Source organism: Scyliorhinus canicula, chromosome 5 (assembly GCF_902713615.1).
Source record: "Scyliorhinus canicula chromosome 5, sScyCan1.1, whole genome shotgun sequence".
Taxonomy (NCBI): Eukaryota; Metazoa; Chordata; class Chondrichthyes; order Carcharhiniformes; family Scyliorhinidae; genus Scyliorhinus; species Scyliorhinus canicula.
In genome coordinates this window covers 225,596,568-225,609,287 of record NC_052150.1, presented here as the reverse complement: position 1 = coordinate 225,609,287, position 12,720 = coordinate 225,596,568, and the positions used below count along the sequence as shown (strand labels likewise).

Genomic DNA, 12,720 nt, shown 5'->3' with positions numbered 1-12,720 from the left:
GCAGTATAATTGTAAATGCAGAAGTAAAATACAGCAGATGTTGGAAATCTGAAGTAAAGACAGGAAATGCTTGAAATACTCAGAACCTCTGTAAACATCTGTGAAGATAGAAGCAGGGATAGTGGAGAATATCATCAACCTGATAAAAATAATGAATAAAAGCAAATTACTGCGGATGCTGGAATCTGAAACGAAAGGGAAAATGCTGGAAAATCTCAGCAGGTCTGGCAGCATCTGTAGGGAGAGAAAAGTCATCAGACTCGAAACGTTCACTCTTTTTTCTCCCTACAGACTTGCTGAGATTTTCCAGCATTTTCCCTTTCGTGATAGAATAATGATCTTTATTAGTGTCACAAGTAGGCTTACATTGACACTGCTGTGAAGTTGCTGTGAAAATCCCCTAGTTGCCACACTCTGCCACCTGTTCGGGTACACAGAGGGAGAATTCAGAATGTCCAATTTACCTAACAAGCACGCCTTTCGGGACTTGTGGGAGGAAACCGGAGCACCCGGAGGAAACCCACGCAGACACGGGGATAATGTATAGATTCCGCACAGTGACCCAAGCCGGGGATAGAACGTGGGACCCTGTGAAACAACAGTGCTAACCACTGTGTTAATGCGCCTGCACTCAATCAAGCAGAAGAAACACATTCACCATTTGTTGCCTCCTTAAACTCAAAGAGTTAGGTTAAACCATTCTTACCTTTACTGCAGGCTAATCTTAGGAAAGGAAGGTTATCGAGAGGAAGCTGAGGGAGTGAATGAAATTTCTCCTGATGGATCATGACAGTGATGACGGTGGATACAGGGGCTGTTTAGCACAGGGCTAAATCGCTGGCTTTGAAAGCAGACCAAGCAGGCCAGCAGCACGGTTCGATTCCCGTAACAGCCTCCCCGAACAGGCGCCGGAATGTGGTGACTAGGGGCTTTTCACAGTAACTTCATTTGAAGCCTACTCGTGACAATAAGTGATTTTCATTTCATTTCATAAGGATATTCAAAAGGATAAGGTTGAGGCGATCTTGCTCACTGTTTTCCCACTTTTGGATACTGGGAAGCAAGATGATTCCTCAGAGGAATGTAGCAAGGGCCAGGTTGGTGGCAGCGCAGGTGACTGAGCTGCACAAGGAGGGAGGAAGAAGAGTGGAAGTGCTGGGGGATTCCATCGTCAAGGAAGTAGACAGGTATTTCCTGCTGCCTTTGACATGATTCCCAGGCTGGTAGGTTGGCTCCCTGGTGACCAGGGCCAAGGATGTGACTACAGGACATTTTTGGGGAGGATGAACAGCCAAGGGGTCATGGTCCACATTGGGGAAAGGAATGAAGTCCCGAAAACAAATTTTAGGGAGTTAGGAATGGAATTATGAAGCAGGACCTCAAGAACAGTAGTCTAAGGATAGGTTAAAGATGGCAAAACAGTAATGGAGAGAGGATGTTCCTGAAGTGTCACGGGACTAATTTCTCTGACTAGCGGTAAGCAAGGAACATGATTGATTGGTGTAGTGTTTAACCATCAACAAGTGGGAGGGGGGTAGCACGGTGGCCTAGTGGTTAGCACAGCTGCTTCACGACGCCAAGGTCCCAGGTTCGATCCCGGCTCTGGATCACTGTCTGTGTGGGGTTTGCACATTCTCCCCGTGTTTGCGTGGGTCTCGCTCCCACAACCCAAAAATGTGCAGAGTAGGTGGATTGGCCACGGTAACCTGCCCCTTAATTGGAAAAAATTATTGGGTAATCTAAATTTATAAAAACAAACAAGTGGGAGGGATGTACAGAAGCAAACAAAGAACAAAGAAAGAACAATGCAGCACAGGAACAGGTCCTTCGGCCCGCCAAGCCTGCTTCGATCACGTGTGCTATCTAGACCAAACGCCTGTATCCTTCTATATCCCGTCTGTTCGTGTGCCTATCCTGATAAGTCTTAAAGGTCGCTAACGTATCTGCCTCAACCACCTCACTTGGCAGCGCATTCCAGGCCACCACCACCCTCTGTGTAAAACTTCCCCCCGCACATCTCCACTGAACCTATCCCCCCTCATCTTGAACTTGTGCCCCATTGTAATTGTCATTTCCGCCCTGGGAAAAAGCTTCCAACTGTTCACCCTGTCTATACCCCTAATAATACCCCTCAGCCTCCGTCGCTCTAGGGAGAACAATCTCAGTACTGATCCCTGCGGAACACTAGTTACAGACGGAAAATGGAGTTCCCGACTGCACGTTCTACGTGTACTCTCATAAATCGTGACCCTGGCGTGGTGGCTGCTGTTAGAGAGAGGGCGTATGGGATATTACAACTTACATTCAACAGGCCATAGTAAAATCTCACAAAGCTTAAAATCACTTCAGACATCTTTCTGGCTTCTCACTATGCAACTTCCTCTCAGCTCTGCCTGACCTCACTGAACTGTCTGTTCCAGTGCCTGTTTCCTCTGTTCCTTTGACCTCAGACTTCTTGGAAACTTCTCTTCATTTCCCTAGTTTCCTTAATTAGATGTTTTTTCAGTCTGTTGCTTATTTTCTTAACCATCACGCCATGGCATGGTATTTATTCTTGAAATACTGAGAGATATGTTCCCTGGGGGGGGGGGGGGGGCACTCTTGAATTAGGGAGTCTCTGGTGGGAGTTTTTTCAATTAAGGGGGTCTCCAGAGGGGTTTTAAATTAGGGGGTCTCTGGGGGTGGTTTCATTATTTAGGGTTAATTGGAGGTGGCAGAATGGCACAGTGGGTGGCACGGTGGCACAGTGGGTGGCAGAGTGGGCAGCATAGTGGCACAGTAGACGGCACAGTGGTCAGCTTGGTGGTACAGTGGTTGACAGGGTGGCACAGTGGGTGGCACATGGCACAGTGGGTATCACGGTGGCAGCGTGGGCAGCACGGTGTCCCAGTGGTTGCATGGTGGCACGGTGGTCGACACAGTGGCACAGTGGGTGGCACAGTGGGTATCACAGTGGCACAGTGGGTAGCACAGTGGGTATCACAGTGGCAAAGTGGGTAGCATGGTGGCACAGTGGTCGACACAGTGGCACAGTGGGCGACACGGTAGCACAGTGGATAGCATGGTGGCAGAGTGGGTGGCACAGTGGTCAGCAGGGTAGCACAGTGGTTGACAGGGTGGCACAGTGGGTGGCACAGTGCCCAGTGGATGGCACATGGCACAGTGGATATCACGGTGGCAGCGTGGGCAGCACGGTGTCCCAGTGGTTGCATGGTGGCACAGTGGTCGACACAGTGGTACAGTGGGTAGCACAGTGGATCACATGGTGGCAGAGTGGGTGGCACGGTGGGTGAGTGGGTAGCACTGCTGCCTCCCTTTTTCTCTTTCTCCCTTTTCTAACTTCTCTCTTTAAAATTCAAATTTTCTCTTCCCTATTTCCCTTTCCATTTCAAGCTTCCTCATTTTTATCTATTTCACTTTTTCTTTCTCCTGCATTTCTAATCGTTTCATTTACAAACTGAATTTTAGCCGATTCGATTGCCTCACTTTTCAGAGAACTTGGTCCAAAAGACAACTCTGGTAATTTTAAATGTTTTCCGATACTTTTAATAATGTCAGCTTTCCTTACTCCTGCAGGTGTCCCCTACTCCAAAGTATCTGCCAATTCAATAAACTGACAACAGGGAGGGATATCCTGGTTGGTTAGATGGGCAGAACAGTGGCAAATGGAAGTCAATCCTGAAAAGTGTGAGGTGATGCAAGGGAGCACACAAAAGACACGAGAAAGTATAGTGAACCATGTTGTGTTGTTCACCCTGGGGTAACACGGACTGCACACGATGCAATTAACTGATCAAGTGTACACCAAACGAAGGCGTTGGTTCAATATAAGATTTATTGAACCGTTAACTATTCTCCGACTTGAGTATGACTCTCTTGCTAATCTAACTATAGTAACTCAATCTGACTAACCAGTCTGCTCTAATCCATGCGGTGGGTGTGATGCTTCCTGATCTGCCCCTGTCTCTCTGAGTGTCGCCTATGAAAAGAGAGAGTGCATGTGTGCCCTGTCCTTTTATATGGGTAGCCCCCTTGTGGTAGTGTCACCTCTGGGTGTATCGTGAATGCCCATTGGTCGTGCCCTATCTTACTGACCTATAGAGATATAGAGATATAGAGAAATACAGCACAGAACAGGCCCTTCGGCCCACGATGTTGCGCCGAACTTTTGTCCTAGGTTAATCATAGAATTTTGGACAATTTTTCATGGCCAATCCACCCAACCTGCACATCTTTGGACTGTGAGAGGAAACCGGAGTACCCGGAGGAAACCCATGCAGTCACGGGGAGGATGTGCAGACTCCACACAGACAGTGACCCAAGTCGAAATCGAACTTGGGATCCTGGAGCTGTGAAGCAATTGTGCTATCCACAATGCTACCGTGCTGCCCTTAAGAAGTTAACCTACACTCCATTATTCTACCCTAATCCAAGTACCTATCCAATAGCCGCTTGAAGGTCCCTAACTTTTCCGACTCAACTACTACCACAGGCAGTGCGTTCCATGCCCCCACTACTCTCTGGGTAAAGAACCTACCTCTGACATCCCCTCTATATCTTCCACCATTTATCTTAAATTTATGTCCCCTTGTAATGGTTTGTTCCACCCGGGGAAAAAGTCTCTGACTGTCTACTCTATCTATTCCCCTGATCATCTTATAAACCTCTATCAAGTCGCCCCTCATCCTTCTCCGTTCTAATGAGAAAAGGCCTAGCACCCTCAACCTTTCCTCGTATGACCTACTCTCCATTCCAGGCAACATCCTGGTAAATCTCCTTTTCACCTTTTCCAAAGCTTCCACATCCTTCCTAAAATATGGTGACCAGAACTGCACACAGTACTCCAAATGTGGCCTGACCAAGGTTTTGTACAGCTGCATCATCACCTCACGGCTCTTAAATTCAATCCCTCTGCTAATGAACGCTAGCACACCATAGGCCTTCTATTGGTTGAATGTCTGTGCCATGATGTCTCTGGTGCTCCCTCTAGTGTTTATTTAGATCTAGTGTATCTACATTAACCCCTTGTGTATCTACAGTGATGCATATCACCACAAACCAGAGGGACCCTATGGCTGGGAGGGCAGGGAAGTAAAAATGCCACCGTGCTGTACACTGCGCCACCCACTGATGGACCCTAGGGCTGCGATGCCAGAGAATCTTGCCCGGTGACTCTCTGGTCTGCCACCCAATTGCAAATGTAATAGGAATTAAAATTGCCACCATCTCCCAGGATAACCACATACCAGGAGCAGCGGTAATGCAGGCAAAACTCACTTGAAGATCAATATCCTCATGCAGCCGTGGGCTTATATGTGCGACAGGAAATTATTTTTTAACTCCTTCTGTGTACAATGTTATGAAATAGCCAAGGTTCCTGCAAGGGGAGGCAGTGGTATAGTGGTATTGTCACTGGACAAGTCATCCAAACATCCTGCATAACCCTCTGGAGACCTCGGCTTGAATCCCACCCCGCCAGATGGTGGAATTAAAAGTCTAATAATCAGGCCACCATTATCGATTGTTGCTAAAACCTACCTGGTTTACTCATGTCCTTTAGGGAAGGAAATCTGTCGTCCTTATCCTGTCTGGCCTACATGTGACTCCAGACCCACAGCAATGTGGGTGACTCTCAACCGTCCCTCTGAAACAGCCGAGCGAGACGCTCAGTTCAAGGGCAACAATTATTGGTCCAGCATGCGATGCCCACATGCCATGGAAGAGCATATCTGCAGGAGCTCTGGTAACAGGCTAACAGGGGAGCCCACATTGTTCAAAGAACAAAGAACAATACAGCACAGGAACAGGCCCTTCGGCCCTCTAAGCCTGCGTTGACCGTGGTACCTGCCTGAACTCAAACCGTATGCACTTACGGAGTCCTTATCCTTCCATTCCCACCCTATTCATATATTTGTCTAGATGTCCCTTAAATGCCGCTATCGTACCTGCTCCCACCACCTTCCCAGGCAGTGCGTTCCATATGTTTACCACCCTCTGTGTAAAAAAACTTGCCTCGCACTTTTCCCCCACGCACTTCAAACCTATGTCCCCTAGTACTTGACTCTGCTACCCCAGGAAAGAGCATCTGACGATCCACTCTGTCCATGCCCCTCATAATTTTGTAGACCTCTATCAGGTCGCCTCTCAACCTCCGTCGTTCCAGTGAGAACAGACCGAGTTTATCTAACCTCTCCTCACAGCTAATGCCCTCCATAGGTGGATTGGCCATGCTAAATTGCCCGTAGTGTCCTAAAAAGTAAGGTTAAGGGGGGGGTTGTTGGGTTATGGGTATAGGGTGGATACGTGGGTTTAAGTAGGGTGATCATTGCTCGGCACAACATCGAGGGCCGAAGGGCCTGTTCTGTGCTGTACTGTTCTATGTTGTGGAGTGGACTCGATGGGCCGAATGGCCTTACTTCCGCACCTATGTCTTATGTTCTATGTTCTATGTTCATACCAGGCAACATCCTAGTAAATCGCTTCTGTACCCTCTCCAAAGCATCCACATCCTTCTGGTAGTGTGGCAACCAGAATTTTACACGATATTCCAAATGAGGCCTAACTAAGGTCCTGTACAGCTGCAACATGACTTGTTAATTTTTATACTCAATGCCGCGACCGATGAAGGCCAGCATGCCGTATGCCTTCTTGACCACCTTATCCACATGCATTGCCCCTTTCAGTGATCGGTGGACATGCATGCCCAGATCTCTCTGCCTGTCAGTACTTGCAAGAGCTCTACCATTTACTGTGCAATCCCTACATGCACTGGACCTTCCAAAGTGCTTTACCTCACACTTGTCTGGATTAAACACCATCTGCCATTTTTCCGCCCAGTTTACACTCTAACCAGTTTATATCCTGCTTGATCCTCTGACAATCCTCTTCACTATCCGCAACTCCACCAATTTTGTGTCTTCTGCGAACTTACTAATCAGACCAGCTACATTTTCTTCCAAACCATTCTGATACACTACGAACAGCAAAGGTCCCAGAACTGATCCCTGTGGAATGTGGCTAGTCACAATCTTCCATTCAGAAAAAACACCCTTCCACTGCTACTCTTTGCCTTCTATAACCAAGCCAGTTCTGTATCCATCTATCCATCTCACCTCTAATCCTGTGTAACTGCACCTTTTGTACCAGTCTGCCATGAGGCACCTTGTCAAAGGCTTTACTGAAGTCCATGTGCTGGACATTACAGGCACGGTGTTTCCTTCCCCACTGACGGGAAAGTCAGTTCAGAAACTTCCCACCAAAATGCTGGGTCCTCGGAGCTATTGTGCCCACAGTGGGGTGCTAACTGGCTAGGTTGGGTTCTCTGCTCTGGTTTGGTGAGCAAGCCCCGCTACAATTGGCTGACAATGTCATCCTTGCAGTGGAAGCCATTGCTGGGAGTACAGCCAGTGTCTGCAAAAGAGGGGGGCAATGGAAGCTGGACTGAAGGTAAGTCTGGGGTATTGCAGGGCCCTTGTTAGCGTGTGTGGGCGGGGGGGGGGGGGGGGGGGGGTCAGGTTGTAGAGGCCCAGGTCGCAGGATTAAAGGTGAAGGGGCGTTGACCTTCTGGGGCTTCCATCCAACGTTCACAGGGGCCCATGAAGGACATAACAGCAGCACCCCCCCCCCCCCCCCCCACACCTGGCCCCCACCCATTTAAAGCTGCTGAGCGACTCGCATTGCACAGGACCCTCCCTGCCGTTGGTAAAATAGCAGTGAGGCTGGTGCGGCCCTGAAGTCCCGTACCAGCCTCCCCGAACAGGAGCCGGAATGTGGCGACTAGGGGCTTTCCACAGTAACTTCATTGAAGCCTACTCGTGACAATCAGCGATTTTCATTTTCATTTTTTCATTTCAAGTGTTCACTAATTGTCCAGAGGCCCATGGGTGGGCAAGTTCGCCAATGCCTCCACCATCTCCCACGAAATGGGAAGCAGACTGGGGGCGCACCGGAAGGCAGCGCACACGCCACATGCTGCATTCGGCGAGTTGCCCCAGCTTGAGACGCATCAGCGGGGCAGCGTGAAATCCAGCCTCATGTCCCATACTTCGGGCTGGGATTCTCCGGACTGACAGCAGCACGCAGTGTCCAGGACGGGAAGGGATGGGAAAACTTGCAGAGCCGTTAAAAGTCAACGGCTCGCCAAATGTTCCCATCCCACCGGTGGCATTGCCCACTGCCGTCCGGGCCGGAAAGTCCCGGCACCATTACCCGAGAACCGGAACATTGTGTGTGACGTTCAGTGGAACCAATCACCTGCACACTGAAACATTCAGACTTTAACTGACTCACTTTCACACGTGGAATCTTCCTCTGATGTCTCGTCATCATCGGTGTCCTCAGAATAGGTTGTATCAGGTGGGTAACAAGTTGAGGCTGTGGACAGAGAAGTTCTCATTCAACATTTGGACGTGGAATAAGGAGACATCCGGCAGATAAGCTTTAACAGAGAAACGTTTGATGCAATACATCTAATGTGGCAGGGGGATGGGAACCAGATTAGGAAGTTAGAGGTCAGTAAAGAGGCAGCAACTAAAGCCAGTAAGGTACTAGATAATAAACTCATTGTGACTAAGGGGAAGAGTAGACGGAAGAGATGATGAACGCAAAGGGACAGGTGGTCTGAGGTGCATTTGTTTTAATGCGAGAAGTGTAGCAGGTAAGGCAGATGAATTTAGGGCTTGGATTAGTACCTGGGAATATGATGTTATTGGTATTACTGAAACTTGGTTGAGGGAAGGACAAGACTGGCAGCTAAATATCCCAGGTTATAGATGCTTCAGGAGGGATAGAGAGGGAGGTAAAAGGGGTGGAGGAGTTGCATTACTCGTCAGAGATGATATCACAGCTGTGATTAAGGAGGGCACGATGGAGGTTTCGAGCACTGAGTCAATATGGGTCGAGCTAAGAAATAGGAAGGGTGCAGTAACATTGTTGGGACTTTACTACAGGCCTCCCAAAAGCGAGCGTGAAGTAGAGGTAAAAATATGTGGACAGATTATAGAACAATGTAGGAGCAATAGCGTGGTTGTGATGGGAGATTTTAACTTCCCCAACATTGAATGGGACTCGTGTAGTGTTGGAGACGTAGATGAAGCAGAATTTGTAAGGAGCATCCAGGAGAGTTTTTTAGAGCAGTGTGTAAATAGTCCAACTCGGGAAGGGGCCAGACTGAACCTGGTATTGGGGAATGATCCCGGCCAGGTGGTTGAAGTTTCAGTCGGTGATTACTTTGGGAATATCGATCACAATTCCGTAGGTTTTAGAATACTCATGGACAAAGACGAGAGTGATCCTAAAGGAAGAGTGCTAAATTGGGGAAAGACCAAGTATAACAAAATTCGGCAGGAGCTAGGGAATATGGATTGGGAGCAGCTGTTTAAGGTTAAATCCACATTTGAAATGTGGGAGTGTTTGAAGGAAAGGTTGATTAGAGTGCAGGACAGACATGTTCCTGTGAAAATGAGAGATAGAAATGGCAAGATTAGGGAACCATGGATGCCGGGTGGAATTGTGAGACTAGCTAAGATGAAAAAGGAAGCATACATAAGATGTAGGCGACTTAAAACTGATGAAGCTTTGGAGGAATATCGGGAAAGTAGGACAAATCTCAAACACGCAATAAAGAGGGCTAAAAGGGGTCATGAAATATCTTTGGCTAACAGGGTTAAGGAAAATCCCAAAGCCTTTTATTCATATATAAGGAGCAAGAGGGTAACTAGAGAAAGGATTGGCCCACTCAAAGACAAAAGAGGGAATTTATGCGTCTAGTCAGTGGAAATGGATGAGATTCTTAATGAGTACTTTGCTTTGGTATTCACCAGGGAGAGGGACATAACGGGTGTTGAGGCTGGGGATGGATGTTTAAATACTCTAGGTCAAGTCGGCATAAGGAAGGGAGAAGTTTTGGGTATTCTAAAAGGCATTAAGGTGGACAAGTCCCCAGGTCCAGATGGATGAAATAGCCGGGGCCTTAACAGATATCTTTGCAGCATCCTTGACCATGGGTGAGGTCCCGGAGGACTGGAGAATTGCCAATGTTGTCCTTTTGTTTAAGAAGGGTAGCAGGGATAATCCAGGGAATTATAGACCTGTGAGCTTGACGTCAGTGGTAGGCAAACCTTTAGAGAAGATACTGAGGGATAGGATCTATTCAGATTTGGAAGAAAATAGACTTATCAGTGATAGGCAACATGGTTTTGTGCAGGGAAGGTCATGGCTTACAAACCTAATAGAATTCTTTGAGGAAGTGACAAAGTTAATTGATGAGGGAAGGGCTGTAGATGTCATATACATGGACTTCAGTAAGGCGTTTGATAAAGTTTCCCATGGCAGGTTGATGGAAAAAGTGAAGTCGTATGGGGTTCAGGGTGTACTAGCTAGATGGATAAAGAACTGGCTGGGCAACAGGAGACAGAGAGTAGTGGTGGAAGGGAGTGTCTCAAAATGGAGAAAGGTGACTAACGGTGTTCCACAGGGATCCGTGCTCGGACCACTGTTGTTTGTGATATACATAAATGATCTGGACGAAGGTATAGGTGGTCTGATTAGCAAGTTTGCAGATGATACTAAGATTGGTGGAGTTGCAGATAGTGAGGAGGACCATCAGAGAATACAGCAAAATATAGATAGATTGGAGAGTTGGGCAGAGAAATGGCAGATGGAGTTCAATCCAGGCAAATGCTAGGTGATGCATTTTGGAAGATCTAATTCAAGAGTGGACTATACGGTCAATGGAAGAGTCCTGGGGAAAATTGATGTACAGAGAGATCTGGGAGTTCAGGTCCATTGTACCCTGAAGGTGGCAACGCAGGTTGATAGAGTGGTCAAGAAGGCATACAGCATGCTTGCCTTCATCGGACGGGATATTGAGTACGAGAGTCGGCAGGTCATGTTACAGTTGTATAGGACTTTGGTTAGGCCACATTTGGAATACTGCGTGCAGTTCTGGTTGCCACATTACCAGAAGGTTGTGGATGCTTTAGAGAGGGTGCAGAGGAGGTTCACCAGGATGTTGCCTGGTATGGAGGGTGCTAGCTATGAAGAAAGGTTGAGTAGATTAGGATTGTTTTTGTTGGAAAGACGGAGGTTCAGGGGGGACCTGATTGAGGTCTACAAAATTATGAGAGGTATGGACAGGGTGGATAGCAACAAGCTTTTTCCAAGAGTGGGGGTGTCAATTACAAGGGGTCACGATTTCAAGGTGAGAGGGGGAAAGTTTAAGGGAGATGTGCGTGGAAAGTTTTTTACGCAGAGGGTGGTGGGTGCCTGAAACGCTTTGCCAGCGGAGGTGGTAGAGGTGGGCACGATAGCATCATTTAAGATGTATTAAGACCGATATATGAACGGGCGCGGAACAGAGGGAAGTAGATCCTTGGAAAATAGGAGACAGGTTTAAATAAAGGATCTGGATTGGCGCAGGCTGGGAGGGCCGAAGGGCCTGTTCCTGTGCTGTAATTTTCTTTGTTCTTTGTTCTACATTACGGTCGGAAAAATGAATGTAATTTTTTTTTAATATAAATTTAGAGTACCCAATTCATTTTTTCCAATTAAGGGGCAATTTAGTGTGGCCAATCCACCTGCCCTGCACATCTTTGGGTTGTGGGGGTGAAACCCACGCAAACACGGGGAGAATGTGCAAACTCCACACGGACAGTGACGCAGAGCCAGGATTGAACCTGGGACCTCGGCGCCGTGAGGCAGCAGTGCTAACCACTGCGCCGCCGTGCTGCCCTAAGAATGCAATTCTAAAGGTGCTGTGGGAATTACTCGGGTCTGTAAGTGCCATTTTCCAATGTTTACGGAATCTGAGGGATTTGGGAAAATTACAGCCAATGCATCAACCACGTGCAGAGCAAAACTATTGATTATGGTTATGGAGGAATAATACTGCCGGATAGTCTTCCTTCAGCACGTTGCAGTAGTTTAACAGAACTTTTGAGACATTGGCTAAGGTTCCTTGAGATCTCCAATGGTTCACTCAATGAGGGTTCAGTGGACCCATGGATCTTATTACAGCCCAGCTCAGCCATCAAGTGTGGCTTCCTGAGAGCGTGCGGGGACTCGTGGTCGTCTCCTGGTCTCCCCCATGGTAGTCTGAGAATTTTAATTTAGTCCAATAGAGAGCTAAAAACACACAATGAGAATCTCAAAACGGGACCTTAAAGATGCAGAACTGTTGTGCAATTCGACTGGTTCAATCGTGTGCCCATGGGAGGTCAGTTGGGAACTTTTCCTTCCCGTTTTGTGGGTGAAAAGCTGTGCCAACCCCTGGGCAGACGCTCTGCAAAGATTCTGAACTATGTCAGGTCCACTGCAGACCCAGAGAACCACGATGAGCATCATCTGCGGGATTCGGCAATAATGGGGCTATGCCCCCACGCCGGTGTGAAAGCCGGTGTCAACCACTCCAGCGTCAACAGCCCCCGATAGTGAGGAATTCTCCACTTTCTCGCAGGCTAGGTTGACCAGGAGTGACTGGCGCCGGTCTTGCCGGTGCGGAACGGCCCACCCATGCGAATTTGCGCATGCGTGGAATGGCCAACGTGATCTGCGCATGCGCAGACCGGCCGGCGTATTTCCGCGCAGGCGAGGGGGTTTCCTTCTCCGTGCCGGCCCCCGAGCAATATGGCGGAGCCCGACACGGGCCCGGCGTGGAGGAAAGAAGGCCCCCACGGAACCAGCCCGGCCACAGATTTGGAGGCCCCGATCGTGGGCCAGGCA

The 12,720-nt window shown here is 48.3% G+C and overlaps 1 protein-coding gene across 7 annotated transcripts in view; it reads right to left on the bottom strand.

Annotated features, from left to right (window-relative positions):
- LOC119966628 overlaps positions 1-12,720 on the bottom strand; it is a 292,892-nt gene that overhangs the window by 203,949 nt on the left and 76,223 nt on the right. For all 7 annotated transcript variants that reach the window (XM_038798641.1, XM_038798640.1, XM_038798634.1 and 4 more), the window contains one exon: positions 8,290-8,373. In XM_038798641.1, coding sequence (XP_038654569.1) covers positions 8,290-8,373 — 84 coding nt within the window. The remainder of the gene's footprint in view (positions 1-8,289; positions 8,374-12,720) is intronic.